The sequence below is a fragment of the Meles meles genome, chromosome 5 (assembly GCF_922984935.1).
Source record: "Meles meles chromosome 5, mMelMel3.1 paternal haplotype, whole genome shotgun sequence".
NCBI lineage: Eukaryota > Metazoa > Chordata > Mammalia > Carnivora > Mustelidae > Meles > Meles meles.
Window position 1 is genome coordinate 132,050,659 of NC_060070.1, and position 19,990 is coordinate 132,070,648.

Sequence of the window (19,990 nt, forward strand, 5' to 3'; positions counted from 1 at the left end):
GACTTCATTTTCCTCATCTCATAGTACTGGCTGAAAGATTAAATGAGCCGTGCATGTAAATCACTTAGCATACAAAGTAAGTGCTCAATAAATGTGATCTATTATCATTATTAATAAAACTCTTTCATCTTACAGTTTGCCATTGCCCTTTTATAAATAATTCTTCCTTGACTCTTTTGTCAAAGCAAAATAATTCTTTTGCTTTGACTTTTCACTATAAAACAGTATTATCCAGTCTTCATTTTGCAACAGACCCATTTTTACAGAGTTTCAGAGATATGAACTGGTTAGCCTAAGATCACAACCTAGAGTTTAAAAGCAGATCTTCTGACTTTAAGAGTCTTCTCCCTCTTGATCATAGCTGTCTTGACCAACAAGCCGATGGCTCCTAGATGTTGACATGAATTAATGTTGATTGTAAAATCCTACGCATTAGGGACCATGAAGCTCTATATTACTTCATATGATACTTTGGACAGAGAAAACCGAAGTGCTGCTTACAACACTACTCTGATATGTACAACTTTCCTTAAAACGATTTAAATAAATCTGTCTACATGGTTAGCAATGAGAGCACAAAATGTTCAAAAAGTACAGAAAAGGAAAAAAAAAAAACTCACAAAGATGGCTAAATCACCTGTCCAAAAAAATTAATACATGCTTCATTTACTCTATGAATCTGATCATGTAGTCCCAAATCTAGGCATTTTTATTAGAGTACTACCATGTTTAATAATTCTTTACATAACAAGTTGACCTGGCCTAAGGAATTTTTTTCCTGAACTACAAAAGTAGGCCGATATTGGCATCTTCATTTAGTAGCCAAGACAAAGAGCATTTATACAATTTTCTCAAGGTCCTTCAATGATTTAAGGGCAGAAACAGATTTGAGTTCAGTCGTTTGCTTTCTAATTTGCTTCAAATACTGCACACCGAGATCACACTCTCCCCTGCTTTAATTTTTTCATAGGATTTTCCTGGAATCAGTCTGAGTTTATTTTGGAATAATAAAGTATTACCCTAAGCACACAGAGTAGACAGTACTGGAGTCTCAGTAAATTTCTTAATAGACTCAAAATAATTGATTTCCTTGAGTTTTGTTTTGTGTGTGTGTTTTTTAAACAGTTTAGCTCAAACTGAGAATGCATATGTTTTAAATAGCTGTAACTTCTAAATGCTATTCTTATGTATAAATGTATTTTAGCACAATGTAACTCTGCTTAGGAAAAATCCACTTAAAAGGAAATTCATTTGATATTCTGTAGTAGCACCATCTCTGTTCTAAACTATCCTAATGAGGAATCAATGAGTGATGGCTCTAATAGGCTGTACATTGAAAATTAATTTAATATTATTTATTTAATTGAAATCACCCCCCCAACACACATATGCATGCATGCACAGTGTAACTGACTACCTCTGATGTGACTGAAACTCTAACCTAGAAAACACCATTTATACTTAAATTCTTTTCAAAGATTTATTTAATTATTTCAGAGAAAGAGAGTGTGCACACGTGTGGGAGTGTGGGAAGGGGCAGAGGGAGAAGGGGGAGGGAGAATCCCAAGCAGATTCCACCTTGAGGGTGGAGTCTGACACAGGTCGTGGGATCATGACCCAAAATGAAACCATGAAACCAAGAGTCAACCAACTGAGTCACCCAAGTGCCCCAGAAAACATCACTTAAATCAGTCCTCTTCCTTGGACATCTTTGGAAGCATTTTGGGACAGACTCTTTCTTGGAACATGATGCAGTTAGAAATCTCTGTGCCATGTCTCAGCTGCCCAAAATTGAGTACTTAGAGGGAAGAAGTTGACAATGTAAGTTAAAATTCCCAAGTTTTCATGGTGAGGAGGAAGGACAGCTATTGATTTAAGTAACCTCAAAATCCCAATCTTTTCCCCAGTTAATTCACTGGCATGTTCCAGCCTAACTGAAAGATTTAAAAATGTCTAGGTTGCAACTCCCACTGTGTGGGATGTTCCTGGTTTAGAGTCCCAACAGTCAAAATCAAGGGTCCTTTATCATGGTATAGTCTAAGATCTTAAGTGAAAAAGATACATTAGAGCAGTGGACTGATCAGCCTAGTTACTCAAATTAGTCCTCCATAGTATAAATACACTAAGTTGGGGAATTTAAACCCAAAGTGCCATTCCCAAAACTGCCAAAATTAGAGTTACTAGCACCTGGTTAAGGAGAACAAATGTGAGTTACTGATTATGAGAGGTTAAGTGTTCATTGTACGGAGGATTACAAGAGAACCTGCAGGAACTAATTATGAATATAAAGTATCCCAACTCTATTCTCAAGAAGTAAGAATCTCAGATGTGATTGTACATATTTCTCATCAACAAATAATGGAAAAGCTCCTAACAGTCTTACAACGACTTATTAGAATTAAAGCTAGTGTTTGGAATCACGAAATGATATGAGCAGAGTAGGCACGAGAGAGCTTCGTGGAGAATGTGGTCTTGGATAATTTTCATACTTCAACCTTGCAAACTGGTTTCTGAACTGGAGCCCACAGCTTCAAGAAACCCACATATCTTACACAAAACTTTGTATGTATCGGATATATATTTCCAGGGAAAGTGTAAAGAACTTTTTATCAGATATAAGGCACTGTATTTAAAGCCTGCCTCAAGACCAGATTGCGGGAAGAAGACAGAACAGGAGGACCTGAAGCTCGCCTCCTCCCAGGGATACAACTAGATAACACTCACATCAGTGTGAATAACCCAAAAAACAACCTGAAGACTGGCAGAACAAACTCCACAAAAAATGTAGAGAAGAGGCCACACTGAAGAGACTCGGCAGGGAGCAAGACATGTCTGCAGGGCTTGTGGTGGGAGGGAGGGGCCCCCAGGTACAAAGAGGGGAAAGAAACAGACCCCCACACCAGGAAGGTAGATCCCTGCAACATCTAGCTTTGAAAACCAGAGAGGCTGAATATCATGAGTTCTTACAACCAGTGGGACTTAAAACCTTGAATTTTTTAATATCAGCCGGCTCAGCTCTGGGAGAGCAGGGAGGGGAAATGAGTCCTTGCCCTTAAAGAGACAACACAACAAAGAGCCCACAGAGCATAAGAACAGCAATTTGAAAACCCAGTTGAGGATTACAGGGGGAAGAGCTGTTTACTCATCTCAGAGCTGTTCTGGGGGGATTCCTCCAGGAACAAAGGAGCTAGCAGGTGCTATTTCTCTCCCTGCTCCCCAGCAAGACACACAGTCACCTGCAGGAACCAGCTACCCAACTTGCTCTCACTGTCCCTCCTCCCACCGCTGCACTTCAGTGGATCTGTTCCCTCCAGCCAGGTCTGCCTCAGCCCCTATGCTGCAGGGTCTGCACCCCTGGAAGGCCTGCTGTGAGCAAACCTTGTTCATCCAACCCTGTACATTGCAGATCCACCTCCTCCAATACGCTCTTGGCCAGAGCCCATTTGAAGGGGTGTCCCAAGCCTGGCAGTGTGTCAGTAGCCCCAAAAGCGGTCAGCATCACTCCAAAGACACTCCTGCCCCAGGGAGAGGGCAAGATAGACCCACACACCAGTCAGAGTGTGGCCCTAGCAGGGAACAACACAGGGAAAGCACCCTGCCATTTGGTGCTCTGACCTTTCACAAATGCTTGGTCTGTCTCAACTCAAGACCAAGGAGGTCCCAGACTGGCCCATTAACACCACGGGAACCAAACACTGCCCACAGCAGGTAAAGAGAACCACTGCAGATGACTGGACTGAAGGAAAAAGCACAGCTACAAGAGCAGGGTGCACACAACACATACGAGACACTCCTGAAAGTCAGGTTCCCACGAAGAGGGGACATTGCTCTGCAGGGCACTACAGGACCTCTTCTTCATAAGGCCACTACTTTTAAGAGCAGGAGACGTGGCTGACTTTTCTAATACAAAGAAAAAGAGACAGACAACATCAGGAAACATCGGAATATGTAGCAAAGAATAGAACAGAATCAAGGCAAGAGACCTAAGCAAAACGGAGATAAGTCATGTGTCTGACAGAGAATTTAAAATAATGATCAAAGAAAAATAAAATAAAATAATGATCATAAAGATACTCACTGGACTTCGGTAAAGACTGGAGGACATCAGCAAGACCCTTAACAAAGAGATAAGAAAGAACCAATCAGAGATGAAGAAATAAAAAATAGGCTAGATGGGATAAATATTAGACTAGAGGAAGCAGAAGAATGACTCAGTGACCAGGAGGGCAGAGTAACGGAAAGTAATCAAACGGAGGAGGTGAGAGGAAAAAATTGAGCAAAACGAGAAGAGATTTAGGGAACTCAGTGTCATCATCAAGTATCATAATAGATGCATTATAGGGACCCCAGAAGAAGAGGGTGAAGGGGAGCAGAAAATTTATTTGAAGAAATAATAGCTGAAAACTTCCTGAATCTGGAGAAAGAACAGAAATCCACATCCAAGAGGCACAGATACCTCCCAACAAAATCAAGCCAAGCAGATCAACACCAAGGCACTTAGTAATTAAAATGGCAAAAAGTAGTGACAGAGAATTTTAAAAGCAGAGAGAATGGCTTCAAAGGTGAATTCTACCTTAAGGTGAACTTCTCCTTAAGGGAGAGTTCATACCTATTCTTCTCAAACTATTCCAAAAAATAGAAGAGGAAGGAAAACTTCCAAATTCAATCTATGAGGCTAGAATTACACTCATACCAAAACCAGATAAAGAGTCCACTAAAAAAGAGAACTCTAGGCCAATGTCTCTGATGAACAAAAATGCAAAAATCCTCAACAAAATATTAGCAAACTAATATTAAAAAAATTAAAAAAATCATTCACCACAGTCAAGTGGGACTTATTCATGGGATGGAAGGGTAGTTTAGTATTTGCAAATCAATCAAGGTGATACATCACATTAACAAGGTAAAGAATAAAAACCGTATGTCCATTTCAAGGATGCAGAAAAAGCACCTGACAAAGTACATCATCCATTCATGATAAAAATCCTCAACAAAGTAGGTTTAGAGGGAAGATTCTTCAATGTAACAAAGGGCATACATGAAAAACTCATAGCTACATCATACTTAATAGTTGAAAAAGTGAGAGCTTTTCCCCTAGGGTCAAGAAGACAAGAGGTCCACTCTTCCTAAAATTTTTCAGCATAGTATTAGTAGTCCTAGCCACAGCAATCAGACAAGAAAAAGAAATAAAAGGCATCCAAATTGGTAAGGAAGAAGTAAAACTCTCACTATTGGCCAGATGACATGATACTATATATAGGAAACCCTAAAAAGACTCCACCATAAAAGTACCAGAACTGATAAAGGAGTTCTGTAAGAATAAAAAATAATATACAGAAATCCATTGCATTTCTGTACACTAATAATGAAGCAGCAGAAAGCAAAATTAAGAAAACAATCATATTTACAATTACAGCAAAGATAATAAAAATACCTAGGAATAAATTTAACCAAGGAGGTGAAAGACCTGTATTCTGAAAGCTATAAATCACTGATGAAAGAAACTGAAAATGACACAAATGGAAAGATAGTCTATGCTCATAGATTGGAAGAACATATATTCTTAAAATGTCCAAAACTACCCAAAGCAATCTATAGATTTAATGCAATTCCTATCAAAATACTAACAGCATTTTTCATAGAACTAACACAAATAATCCTAAAACTTGTGTGGAACTACACAAGACTTCAAAAAGCCAAAGCAATCCTGAAAAAGAAAAGCAAAGTTGGGGGTATCACAACTCCAGGTTTCAAGTTATATTCTAAAGCTATTGTAATCAAAATAGTATTGTACTGGCACAAAAAAAGACACACACATCAATGGAATAGAACAGAAAGCCCAGAAATAAACCCACGATTATATGATCAATTAATCTTCGACGAAGGGGGCAAGAATATGCAATGGGAAAAAGATGGTCTCTTCAACAAATGGTGTTGGGAAAACTGGTCAGCTACAAGGATGGAAAGAAACTGGACCACTTTCTTACACCACACACAAAAATAAACTCTAAATGATTAAGGACTTAAATGTTGAGACCTGAAACCAAAAAAAATCCTTGAAAAGAGCACAGGCAGTAACTACTCTGACATTGGCCATAGCAACATCTTTCTAGATATGTCTCCTGAGGCCATGGAAACAAAAGTGAAAATAAGCTATTGGGACTATATAAAACCAAAAACTTTTGTATGGCTGAAGAAACAATGAAACCAGAAGACAACTTAGTGAATGGGAGAATATATTTGCAAATGACATCTGATAATGGTTTAGTATTCAAAATATATAAAGAACTTTGACTCAGCATACCCAAAACAAATAATCTAATTAAAAATGGGCAGAAGACATGAACAGGCATTTCTCCAAAGAAGATATACAGATGGCCAATAGGCACGTGTAAAGATGCTCATATCCCTCATCAGAGAAATGCTATCGGAACTACAGTATCACCTCACACCTGTTAGAATGGCTAAAATCAAAAAGACAAGAAACAACAAATGTTAGCGAAGATGTTGAGAAAAAGGAACTCTCATGCATTGTTAGTGGAAATGCAAACGGTGCAGCCACTGTGAAAAACAGTATGGAGGTTGCTCAAAAAATTAAAAACATAACTACCCTATGATTTTAGTGATTGCACTGGTGGATATTTGCCCAAAGAATATAAAAACACTAATTCAAAAGGATACAAGCATCCCTATGTTTATAACACCATTATTTATAATAGCCAAATTACAGAAGCAGCCCAAATGTCCATTGACAGACGAATGGATAAAGAAGATGTGGCATATATATGCAATGCAATATTATTCAGCCATCAAAGGAATGAAATCTTTTGTTATTTGCAGCAGAGAGTATATTGCTAAGTGAAAGAAGTCAGCAACAGAAAGACAAATACCATATGATTTCACTTTCATGTGGAATTTAAGAAACAAAACAAAGAAAAAAAAAGACAAAGCAAAAAAAACCAGACTCAACTATAGAGAACAAACTGATGCTTAGCAGAGAGGAAGTGGGTGGGGGATGGGTAAAGTATGTGAAGGGGAAGAGAGAGTACACTTATTATGAGAAGCACTGAGTAATGCATAGAATTCTTAAATCACTATATTGTATGCTTAAAACAAATTTAATATTGTATGTTAACTATACTGGAATTAAAATAAAAAAATAATATTTAAAAAACCTACCTCAATACCTTAAAAACCACTGATTTTAATTTTTAGGAATTTGCTTTAAGAAAACAGGGATGTACATAAAGATATTTATGGCCACATTATCTGTAATAGGGGAAAAATAAAAAGAAACAAGTAAATTTTCCACATTTGGGGGATAGAATAAAAAAATCACAGTTAAGCATAAAATGGAATACTGGAAGCCATAAAAAAATCATGAGGCGAAAGAGAATTGATTCACATGAGAACTGTTCACCATACCTTATGTAAAAAGAGGTTATAAACCCAGTGTGCAGTTACGATCCCCAGAGGGGCTAGAAAGGCAAACCTGGTCTCCATTTTTATTCATGCCAGTGGTCCATTTAGGTTGAATGATCGTCACAGGCAATTCAAGGAATTATTTGAAGTCCTTCTGAGACCAGACTGACCCCCAAGCCTCTGAGTGTTGAAGAGTGGAGGCAAATGATTCTGGGAAGAACATAGCTCCAAGATAAAAACCTCAGAATGGGTTAGTAGGAAGTATCTCCAGTGAGAATTGGGCTAAGGTAAGGAGTTTGTTAAACTGCAAGAATTAAGACAGACAAGTGAGAAATGGACCTGAATGTAACTTAGGTTTTATTCTCATTAAAAATCCTCTCCCGAATGATATGTAGGAGCAAACTACGTGACGAGGGAATAAGAAAAATCAACAGTTGCTAACCACTCAGTAAATAACTGATTTAGACAAGGTACGTTAATGGGTCTGAAAACCACTGGGGAAAGGTGAAAGGTTGATGGAGCACAGGTAATTTTTTAATTACAATGACAAACAGGATGCTTACAATGGAAATATCCGGTCAACTCCACTCTAACAAATGATTGGACTTAGCATGAACAAATAATAATAAAATTGGCATTAGGGGCCTCCTGATATGATGATGCAAAGGGAGAATGTACCAAAGCAGTGTTCCTGCCAAGGTGATTACTCTGAGTGCAATAATGGAGAAAGAATCTCACACATTCGTATTAGGGAATGTTCTAGACTAAATATGTTAGTATCATGAAATTTACCACAAGAAGGGCAGGAACTCTTCTCTGTTAAAGGAGACTTCTCTGTTAAAGAACGTGACTACAAAATGCAGTGCTTGATCCTTAAATGGATTCTGATTAGGGGAAAAAAAACTTATAAAGCTATTATAGAACAATTGGAAAAATATGCAAATGGACTGCATATCCCATAATATGTATCAGTGTTCCATTCTGACATGTGAAAACAGTATTGTGATAATAGAGAAGAATGCCCTTGTTCTAAAATATACAATGAAGTATACGGAGGAGGTATTATGCCTGTAACCTCTTTTCAAACAGTTCAGTAAGAAAAAAAAAAGGAAATAAGAGATAAAGCAAACACAGTAAAAAAAAAAATGTCAACAGTGGTGTAATTCAGTAAAGGATAAAATATTCATTCTTTTACATAAATTGTTTAAGTCCAAGTAAAATAATAATGAAAAATTATTATTATATTATTAAATTATTGTTAAGAAGAAAACTATCCAGAAAAACAATATGCTACTTTTTGTTCCAAGAAAACATGCTTGGGATGCTAGTTTTAGTAGTCAGCCCATAAACTATCCTCTGTTCCTACCACAGGTACGGGGGCAATGCGTACTAAGTAGAGCACACATTTAGAAGAGTGAATCATCAATTTCTTCAAAGTTAAATTTGCAAACCTCCCATACATGTTATCAATAAATATCATAGGCATTATAAAACGAAGATGAGATTTCTATCATACAACAAAATGCTGGTGCACCCTCCCCCAACATTAATAAACTAAGAAATCACATCCACTCAAAATGCAGAGCTAATGAAAATCCGAGGTTTAGAAAAAGCAATGAGTGAGTCTATAATTCACTTCTTCAGAGACACGGTCTATTTCCTGGCTTAGCAGTATATTCTCCATAGGATCCTGTGAATGACTTTTAACATGTTGTCACTGCCAACTGAAGACTCCAGGGGTGAGGGAGCGGAGGGGGAGTTGGGCAGAGAGAACTTCGAGGACCAGGAAGGAGGGGCCCAAGGGCAGGGTTTGGCCCTGCCTCGAACAAGAAAGTGAAAGGGTTGATATTACAAAAGAAACTCTGAGTAACAATACACTTTCTCCTCCTGTTGAGCAGTAAGTTCCATTTCAGCATCTCCATGTACTGCATGTGATTATTTCTCCTTAAAATGCATTTAAAGAAAGTCTTAGGGGCATTTGGTGGCTCAGTTGGTTAACTTCTGCCGTCAGTTCAGGTCATGATCCTGGGGTCCTGGGATCCAAACCCACGTTAGGCTCCCTGCTCAGCAGTGGGGAGCCTGCCTCTCCTTTTCCCTCCGCCTCTCCCCCAGATTGCACTCGCTCGCTCTCTCTCTCAAATAAACAAATAAAATCTTAAAAAAAAAAAAAGAAGGCCTTTATAGCTTTATTAAAAGCAGTATTTCTGAAGACTATCAAGTTGGTCATTAGCCACTCCAACTGAAGAAACACATGATGGAAGGGCAGGGCTCTTTGACTCTTTCTTTCTAAAGCATGTATCTTACAGATAGAGTAGAGAAAAATGACCAGAAGAAGATTTGGTAACATTAGCAGACAGATTCTGTACCTAGTGTTTCTGTTCTTCCTGTTTTGGTCTTTGAAAAAGAGGCATCGGTGATCTTGGAGAAGAGAAATGGGGGAGGAGGAAGTAAAGTAGAGTTTCTCGGCTAAACTGATAAAATGGTAAGTTGAAGTCGTTTTCTAAATTACGTAACAATCTAAGTAACAAGAGAGCCCATCTATGGCTGAGACAGACAGAAGTAGATAAGGAAAGAAGACCAGAGACCATGAAAATCCTCTAGCCAAAACTGGGAGTCAATCAGTAAAGGCCCTTGGAAAGTCTGATTATAGGATTACAGGTGCCTTAAAAGGCACCTACTAATCAAAATCTGCGTATATGGTTTGATTAAAAGGTAGAGGGCAAAGGTAAGGAAATAGAAAATGGACATATAGCACCAAGGTACTTGCAATTGACATTTAGACGAGAATAACTGAAATTAATGGTTTATGTTTAATTTCAGGGGCTTTAACAGAAATACAATCTGATGGTTTAAAAGGATGTTAAGCAGGGCATGAGAACCCATAGAATGTGTGTGTGTATGGGTATATGTAGTACATGTAGATATAGAAGGAGATTTAAGGAAAAGGCTCATGTGATTACTTACTTAACAAGTAAGGGGTAGGCTACCAGACTGGAGACTCAAGAGAGAAAAGTTGCAGCTTGAGTCCAAAGGGCATCTGCTGGCAGAACTCCTTGCCCAGTGAGGGCAGCAGGTGGGGAGGAATCAGCTTTTTATTCTACTCAGACCTCTGAGTGACTGGATGAGGCCCACTCATATCACAGATGCTTTACTCAAAGTCCACCAATTTAAATGTTAACCTTATCCAAAAAAATACCTTTACAGAAATATCTAGAATAATGTTTGACCAAATAACTTGGCCCAGCCAAGTTAACACATAAAATTAACCATCACAAAACCCTATCTTTGGAACCCAAAAAGAAGTACTTCTATCACTTACGAGTACTAAATCAGATTCCAAGGAATGCTTCTAAGGAAGGAAGCAACGAACTGGCTGCAAGGGCTAAAAGAATAAATCTGAAGTTATGAAACAAGATAAAAATTCTCAGTAAAGTAGGAATTGAGGGAAACTTCCTCAACTTGATAAAGAATATCTACAAGAAACCTAGAGCTATCATACTTAATAGGGAGAAACTAGGAACTTTCCCACTAAGATCAGGAACAAGGCAAGGATATTCCCCTCATCACTCTTCTCAACACTGCACTGGAAGTCCTAGTTAATGCAATAAGACAAGAAAAAGAAATAAAAGGTATATGAGCGAGAAGTAAGAAGTTACGAATACTAGGTGTCACATTCTATGTACGGCTGTTTTCATTCACTACCCTTCATCTTTACCAAAAACCAATGAATAAAATCCCCCCAAAACCTAAGGAAAGCTATAAGATACTTGTAATTTTGTAGGACCGTTGTACTCATTCCATGTAATAAAGGAATAACTAATGTACATGAAGTGATTTTATATTTATAAAGGGTTTCATGTTTATAACCTCATTTGAGTCTCAAAACTTTGTATGCTAGATAGGGCTGGTATATTCATGATTAGTGGTGCTAGCGTTCAAATTCAGATCCTTTAACTCCAAATCTTGTGCTTTTTAATACTATTTATGTGAATTTCTAGAGTATGCTCTTTTCTCCTGATGTACAATTAAGTATTAAAATATGAATGTAATTCTTCACCAATGTCAAGTTCTGACTTTCATCTCTTCTACCTTCTAAGGCCTATATCTCATGATACATAAACCTACCGAATCCAGAAAAATCACAGAATGCTCTAGAACTATGCTGTTTGATATGGCAGTCACTAGCTATAAGTGGTGATTTAAATTTAAATGAATTAAAAGTGAAAATTCAGTTCCTTAGTCACAACAGCCACATTTCTCTTCTTTTTTTTTTTTTTTGAAAGGGGAAGCAAACCAAGAAACAGATTCTTTTTTTTTTTTTTTAAGATTTATTTTTTTGACAGATAGAGATTACAAGTAGGCAGAGAGGCAGGCAGAGAGAGAGAGAGAGGAGTAAGCAGGCTCCCAGCCAAGCAGAGAGCCCAATGCGGGGCTCGATCCCAGGACCCTGGGATCATGACCTGAGCCGAAGGCAGAGGCTTTAACCCGCTGAGCCACCCAGGCGCCCCATAACAGCCACATTTCAAGTGCTGAATCAACAGCCACAAGTGGCTACTGTGTTAGGCAGAGCAGACATGCAACATTTCTATCAGCAGAGAGAGTTCACAGGAAGACTTAGAGATTAATCCATAATTTCATCCATTTCCCAGCAGAAAGGACCAAGACCTAAAAGTTATGTAACCTATTCAATATCACACAGCTCAATAGTGGAAAATGTAGGTCTCTGAACTCCAGGTTATTTGTTTTTCATGCTACAGAATAATCTTACTAGATGAAATCTGACAGATCCACATAAATCTTTATCAACCCACAGTTAGCAGATAACTAATTTCTAGGCATTCTTTTAGAACATACTGCCCCACTTTCCTTTCCAAGCTTCTAAACGCTTTGTCCACTTTCCCCTAAAACCTTATCCAGTAATGGGAGAAAGGAACAGACAGGAGGAATTTGCTGTTCATTAATTGAACACATATTTAATAATATGTGTTCTTTGTGCTGAAATAAACTAGAGTTGTTTTTTGTTGATCACAACAAAGGATCCTGGGGATGGGGAGGGAGAGAATATGGAGACTATCCCCCAAGCTGAAATTTGCCTCTAATTAAAAGTCAGCTTCACACTCCCGATTTGGGGATTAGAAAAGAAAAGTCACCTCCTCTGGTAAAATGAAAGCACCTTGATGGCCTGGCTCATTTCCGATTCTGAATAAATCCTGTTGAATTTATTGATAGGTTGAATATTTGATAGGGTTTTGCCTTTGAGATAAGAGCAAAGGATGGCAATACTAAGAAAAAAAACAGCCCCTGTCCTCCTTCTAGCAACAGGAGAGACTGGTCAGCCTTCACCTTGACCCAGGCTAACAGGTACTCCCTGGTATACTGCTAGTAATGAGCATCAGCTTTATAGTTATTAATTTTGAAATTTTTGTTCCCTGGCAAGATGATTAGTTGCTTAAAGTGCTGGGTATAACCTCTAAAACTGCTCTGTTCCTTCCTCTCCAAAGTGGGTATAAGACCTAGCTCATGAGCTCAAGGGAAGATTACTGCAATAAAACTGTTAACTCCCACAAAAACATTAAGGACTATCATGACTGATTTTTAAGTTCTTCAGCAGAGGTCAAAGTATGTCTTAATTTTCCATTCATGTGGAAAACCATTACCTCTAAAGGTGAAAACTACCACATCAGAAATAAGGAAAACATAAAAACACTGTTTCATTATTGCAATAGCTTCTGACTCTAGAAAGCTCCATTCATTTTGGTAAAACTTAGAGTGGCAGACTTCGTGCTTTTTAAACAGTTTACCTCATTAGCAAAATATGTTTATGCATGCAAATATAACGTTATGTTTGTATTTATTTAGATGTTATCCACATGTGCTCCTGTGCTGTTAAATTACGTACATTATAAATACACACAAAAATACACATTTAAAAAGAGGAGATAAAAATTATAAGTAGTCCATATTTCCTTTTTGTACCTCACAGGTTTACCCTGCATAACCTCCCCACCTCACCTCACAACAGACAGTTTTAAAGTAAAGCAATGTTGAAATTGATGTTTTAATCACTGTTTGTATTATAAAGTGATTGTATTATAAAGTGTATGTATAAAGTGATTGTAATCACTTTACCGAGGGATGTCAGAATATCATAAAATCCCGGAGTGGCAAACCCCTCTCACGATGACGTTGGTCAGCCTGTGCCTGGACCTCTTCAGTGATTATCACGGAAAGGGAGGGGGTCACAATGTCAGAAATGGTTTATTCAGGAGTTGAATGGTGCTTTATTGATTCATGCAGTAATTTCCTTTCTCCCCAATACAGAATGTGAGCAGCATGAGGACAGGGGCAGGGACTAGATCTGGCTTATTTACTGCTGTGTCCCACTGTCTAGAACAGTGTTTCATACATAAAGATTTGCAGAATTAATATATAAATGGTGAGTGGGTTTTTTTTTTTTTTTTTAAGAGACCCCTTTCTCATACCTAGTCTGGCTTTAGTAACGCCAGCACTTTTCACACTTAACTTTGTGCCAAGCACCTTTATCAAAAGCACTTTTCACATTACTAACACAGTGAATCCTCACAACCACTTAGCTGAAGAAAAGCATATAATGTAGGTACTGTCAAAACTCTCATCTTAGCTGAAGAAAGTGGGACACAGTGTGGTCAAACGGCTTGCCCAAGGGTGGGCACTGGTGAGTGGCTGAGCTGGGATTTGCTGGGGCCAGTGTGATTCCTGGGTCCACATTTGTAAGTATGACATGCACAGAAGACAATGTCTAAACTCCTTCATGGGAAGGGCCTTCAGGTATACAAGGACAGGCCTCCTGAGCCTTTCACATTCATCTTTTTTCTGAGCCAAACATTCTGGAGTCTTCAAATGCCTAACAGATGATGTGGATTCAGTCCTTCGATACCTGTGGGTCTCCTTCTCCTTTGGGAATCCCTGAAAGGTAAAGAATCCAGCCATGGGCTCTGTGGGGCCCCGGGTATGAGTCCTGGCACTGGAAAGTCACTAAGTGACTCTTTGCAAATAACTTCAGCTTAGCACACCTCAGTTTCCCCCCCTGAAAAATGAGTTGATAAGAGTTCCTTCTTTGCAAGAGGGCAAACTGTCCTTTTGTTCACATTTCTCTCCCAGGAAGAGTCTTGGCATAGTATATCACTCACAAGGGAGACACATTAGTATTCACTTGGACAGTAATGCTGAACTTTATGGGAACGTATTGTACTGACCTGGGAAATAGCTTTCTTCTCTTTTCATTGGAATGATTTGGCCCTTTAACTTAATTTTATATGATGACACTGACTCAATTCTCTCTGTCTCTTGCTACACTGCTCCTCTTTTCTTACAGGAAAAAAAATCCTCATAAAAAATTATAATACATCAAAATATTGATAGGAACCTTAAACCTTAATGTCTGAAGATATCTGTAGCCAGGATTTATTGCAGAAGTTCCACTGTTATAACTTGGCAATTAGGAAATATTGATAAATGCAAACACATTATTGATGTCAATTTAAAAAAGCACAAGATTGATGAGCCTCCCAGAGTGCTTTGACACAAACAGAGAGTAATGTCTATCAATACACATCTAACCACTATAAATGCCCAGGGAAATTAGGCTGCCAGGAAACAAAGGGTGCTTTCACATTAACAGTGAGATTATTTAAACAGATGAGTCTCTAGTCAACAGGAATACCTAACAGAACCTCAAGTAAAGTTCTACAGAAAAAAACAGAATGCTTACTGGTGATTCGTGATAAGGTAGACAAGCAAAGTATTCAAACGGAGTCAAAGATTGGGACACACATTGACTTAGCTAAAGGCTAGACAAGTACCTGAGTTGGTTAGACCTGATTATACAAGTGAATAGCATATACCAAGGCAGAACCTAAAGAAAAAGGTAGTTTTTAGGGTAGTACCTCAGAACATATTTTAATATTCCTGCATACCCTATTTTAGAGAACCCGAAAAGAGGCTTAGATTTATTTTAAATGGGTGACATAAACGATCAAGGCTCCATTCTCCATGCATAGGGGAGAGGAAGGATTCAAGCCTGCATTATGAAGAGAATGGGAAGTACTGGGAATTTGCAGAGGAGAATTAGTTTAAGGAAAGGTAAGATAACTCATTAAGTTTTGGTCACGATGGCTTTCGAGTGCTGGTAAAACACCCAAGTGCACATATTTACTAAACGGAGGGTAACAGTTTACATGAGAGAAAGGACCAGATACGAAGTTTCAAGGAGTAAGTGACATCAGATCTGTAAAGAATAAGGTTATAAAAAAGACTGACTGACTTTGAGGTAAGGAGGTCTATGCTTTTGAGACAGCTGCTGAATTTTTGTATGGAAGAAGGTAGAGTTAAAAAAAAAAAAAAGATCAACCAATACGCACTGTGTTAAAGAATTCTGAAAGGGAAAGCACATTACCCTGCTCATCTGGGAAGTTCATCTCTTCAATGAGGCTCAGGGAGGGCCTCGTGGAACACTGGAAGACAGCATTCTCATCCAGAGCTTGAGATCATCTGACTCAACCCCTGGCTGCCCAGTGCACACAGCTAAGTCACACCTAACTCCTAAACACACTGTAAAATCAACAACATCTTAAACTGGTTCTCACAGAGAGGTGGGGTTTAGATCTAGAGAAGGACTGGCCTGAGCTTCATACAGACAAAAAATTAAAAGCAATCTTAACCTTCCCTTGAATGTTCCAAGAGTGGCTAGGTCAATTTTAGCTTCCCGAGTTAAATTTAAAGCTAGACCATTCCCAGACACTGGGATGGCCGCAAGTATTTGCAAGAAGGTGGCAAAATTAGAACCCTTACACATTGCTGATAGTAATGTACAGTGGAACACTCACTTTGGAAAACAGGCCGGTGGCCTTCCTCAGGAAGTTAAATGGAGTTACCATGTGACCCAGCAATTCTGCTCCTAGTACATACCCAAGAGGAATGATTATGTATGCCTACACTAAAATTTGTACGCTAGTACTCATAGAAGCATCAATGATAATACCAACAAGGTGGAAATGGCCCAAATGTCCTCAGCTGATGAATGGATAGGTAAAATGCGATACAGTCATACAATGCTATTAAAAAGGAATGAAGCATCAACACATACTATGAATGGATGAACCTTGCAAACATTCTGTTAAAGAAGCCAGTCACAAAAATAAATTCCATTTATATGAATGTCCACAGTAGGTAAATCCATAGAGACATAAAGGAGATCGGTGGTTTCCAAGTGCTGGGGGAGAGTGGGTTGGGGAGAAATGGGGTCACTCATGATGTGAATATGATGTGTATGGCATTTCCTTTTGGAATGACTGAATGTTCTAAAATGATTGTGGTGATGGTCACACGACTCTGTGAATATACTAAAAGTCATGGTATAGTTTAAATGGGTGAATTTTATGATATGTGAATTAAGTCTCAATAAAGCTGTTAGTTATTTTTTAAAGATTTATTTATCTGAGAGAGAGAGCATGAGCTCGGGGGTGGAGGGTGAAGAGAGGGAGAGAGGGTGAGATAGAGAGCATTGCAAGGGGAGGGGCAGAAGGAGAGGGAGAATCTCAAGCAGACTCCTTGCTGATCATGAAGCCTGACCAGGGGCTCGACCTCATGACCCTGAGATCATGATCTGAGCTGAAATCAAGAGTTGGATGCTTAACTGACTGGGCCACCTATGTGCTCTTCCTTCTTTTAAGAAATATTTATTTGGGCGCCTGGGTGGCTCAGTGGGTTGAGCCTCTGCCTTCGGCTCGGGTCATGATCTTGGGGTCCTGGGATCGAGTCCCGCATCGGGCTCTCTGCTCCGCAGGGAGCCTGCTTCCCCCTCTCTCTCTGCCTGCCTCTCTGCCTACTTGTGATCTCTCTCTGTCAAATAAATAAAAGAAAATCTTTAAAAAAAAATTTATTTATTTACTAGAGAGAGAGAGAGTGAGAGAGAGAGAGAGAGACTGACTCAAGGCTGTTATTTAAAGAAAAAAGGCATACACTGAATGTTCTAGCAAGTTAAGAAACACATGATTTAGTGAAATCTACACAATATTGGCCTTCACTAGGGAAGAACAGATTGAACTGCCAGATTTCATCAGAAAGTTTTACCAACGGGCTGAATCTTGATTGGTTCTGGAGTTGAGAAAAATCAGACTAGGAAATTTCCAGACAACAGCCTGAGAAAATTTGGTGTACCAGCAGGCCAACCCACCCCAATTCAAGCCCTGATAATCCAGTGCTAGAACATTTGGCCTGGTGAATTAGCATTTGTCACCGGGCTGGCTCCCAAAAGCTGCTGCCCTGTTCTGCTTCCACAGGTCTCTTTGCTGTTCCCATAGTGATCTATCTGAGAGGAGATGCTGAGGACAACTTGGGCATCCGAGGACTGCGGTGTTTCACGAAAGACCAAAGTAAGGAGCACACTCCTATCAAATATCCTGAAAGGCTGAACAACTCTTACAAGTATCTTTCTTGGTCTAGAGCTCAATTAAATCTCCTTTTCTTTCCATCTATTCCTCCTGAAAGGAGAGAAGGTGCGTGACTTCCTGAATAATTTTACCTACACTTGAACTATGGCTGCTATGAAGACACGGAGTCTTTAGATCTTTTTATCGCCAGGGTTTATGTGACAAGCAGAAATGCAGGACGGATGAGCTACAATTTACATGAGCAGGAAACCCTCAGCTGCACTAAAAAATATCCCTCAAACAGTGTTAAATAACTTCTCCCTGAGATGAATACTGCATTGCTGAGAAGACATCTCTGCCATTCTCTTGACATTAAGCCGTGTTACTCTACTTGGTTTTTAAGGATGTTGTCTTGTACTATCAGCTGAACCCGAAAGAACTCCAACAGGTGTGTGCACACCATGGGAACACATGAGATTTCCAGTTGTAATAAGAGAGAGTTTCATTGTTCAATATAAAAGAGAACTTAAGAGTCTGAATCTCTGTGAAAGTGTAGCAGAACGAAGATGATCCCTGGGGCAAAGGTTAATTTAGAGATCAGTAGTTACAAAAATCAAAGACAACTTGCTGGCCTTCTGGAGAACAGGCACTCAGTGCAGGGTGACAGGTTTGTGGGGACCTGTTCAGGGGCGCAGTATCAACTCCTGGTTCTCGACCTTGGTTGCATGTTGAAATCACCTGCTGATGCCTCAGAATCTCTAATTCCATTGGCCTGGAGTGGGCTGGTCCCCGGGATTTATGAAAGCACCAGGTGGTTCTAATGTGTACAATCAAGGTGGAGAACCATGGGCAGAAAGTGAGAAGTCCTGTTTTTGAAGACCCCACTACAGATCAGGTAGACTTTGCTTTCCCCAGTAATGTAAGATATAAAATATAAAGTTGAGTGGAACTAAATCCCATGCGTACTGCAACATACAGGCAAAAAACATGTTAAAATTAAGATGAAAACTTTCTTCTTCTTAGGGAAATGTATGGTTGATTTGAGACTGATGATAGTTTTTCTTTCCATACAGTAGAAAGTGCTTAGATAATGGAAAACTTCATGTGTGTATGGCTGCAAGTATTTGAGGTGATTAAGTAACACAGAATTTGATAATGGTAAATGCCAGTCTTCATTTCCTTTTAGTACCAAGGAAGGGCTATGGCAACCTGGCAAACCTTGGTAATATATGCCTAAAGGTCCCTCCTGTGTGCCCAAGTGCATGGACAAGCATATGTCCTCCTTCTTTTTTTTTTTTTTTTTTCCATTTTATTTATTTTTTCAGCGTAACAGTATTCATTCTTTTTGCACAACACCCAGTGCTATATGTCCTCCTTCTTGATGGGACAAAAAACTTTACATCCCTGACATGGCCTGGAAATATACCAAAGCCTCAAATGGCCCTGAACTGCGGGGGGAGGGAGGAGGAAGTTCCATTTGCTCAAGCCACAAACTATCCCTTTTCTTTGAGTGAGTCATTTCACTGGTCAGATTCCCTTCTCTGCGTTGCACTCAGCCCTGGGTCAGGACTCTTGCCTCCAAAGGGAAAAATTTGTCTTTCAGATCCCACCAGCAGTGAGGCTCAAAAAGATCTGACGACTTGGGGGTGCTGTGCCTCATTCTCTCTGTGTGCACCCGAGGACCAGGGCATGGAGATCCAAGAGTCACTGTGCTATGGGCACCTTCCCCAGAAACCCATTCCTTGATTTTGAACACCCACTGGTTTTTAGTTGGAAGGGGTTTTCAGGGGCACATGGGTAGCTTAGTTGGTTAAGCATCTGCCTTCGGCTCAGGTTATGATCCCAGGGTTCTGGGATGGAGGCCCACATGGGGCTCCCTGCTCAGCTGGGACTCTGCTTCTCCCTCTCCCTCTGCCTGCCGCTCCACCTGCCTGCTCATGCTCTCTCTCTCTGTGCCAAATAAATAAAATCTTAAAAAAAAATTACGTCATTAAAAAAAAAAAACGGGGGGGGGGTGTTTCAAGGGGACAGAAGTGTATCTAAATCAAATTTTTATAAAATCATTTTACTAAAATGCAATGAAAGATCATACTGTCAGGCAACAAGGAATGGCGATAAGAGACCTCGGCTCAAATCCTGCCTTCAACCATTACGGCTAA

General features: G+C 39.3%; 1 protein-coding gene across 5 annotated transcripts in view; it reads right to left on the reverse strand.

Annotated features, from left to right (window-relative positions):
- The window catches only part of LYRM4 (LYR motif containing 4), a 172,244-nt gene that overhangs the window by 89,704 nt on the left and 62,550 nt on the right, over positions 1 to 19,990 (reverse strand). For 2 of the 5 annotated variants that reach the window (XM_046006752.1, XM_046006753.1), the window contains exon 3: positions 4,079 to 4,115. The exons of the other annotated variants lie outside the window; for them this stretch is intronic. In XM_046006752.1, the coding sequence (XP_045862708.1) occupies positions 4,079 to 4,115 (37 nt within the window). The remainder of the gene's footprint in view (positions 1 to 4,078; positions 4,116 to 19,990) is intronic. 5 annotated transcript variants of the gene reach the window in all.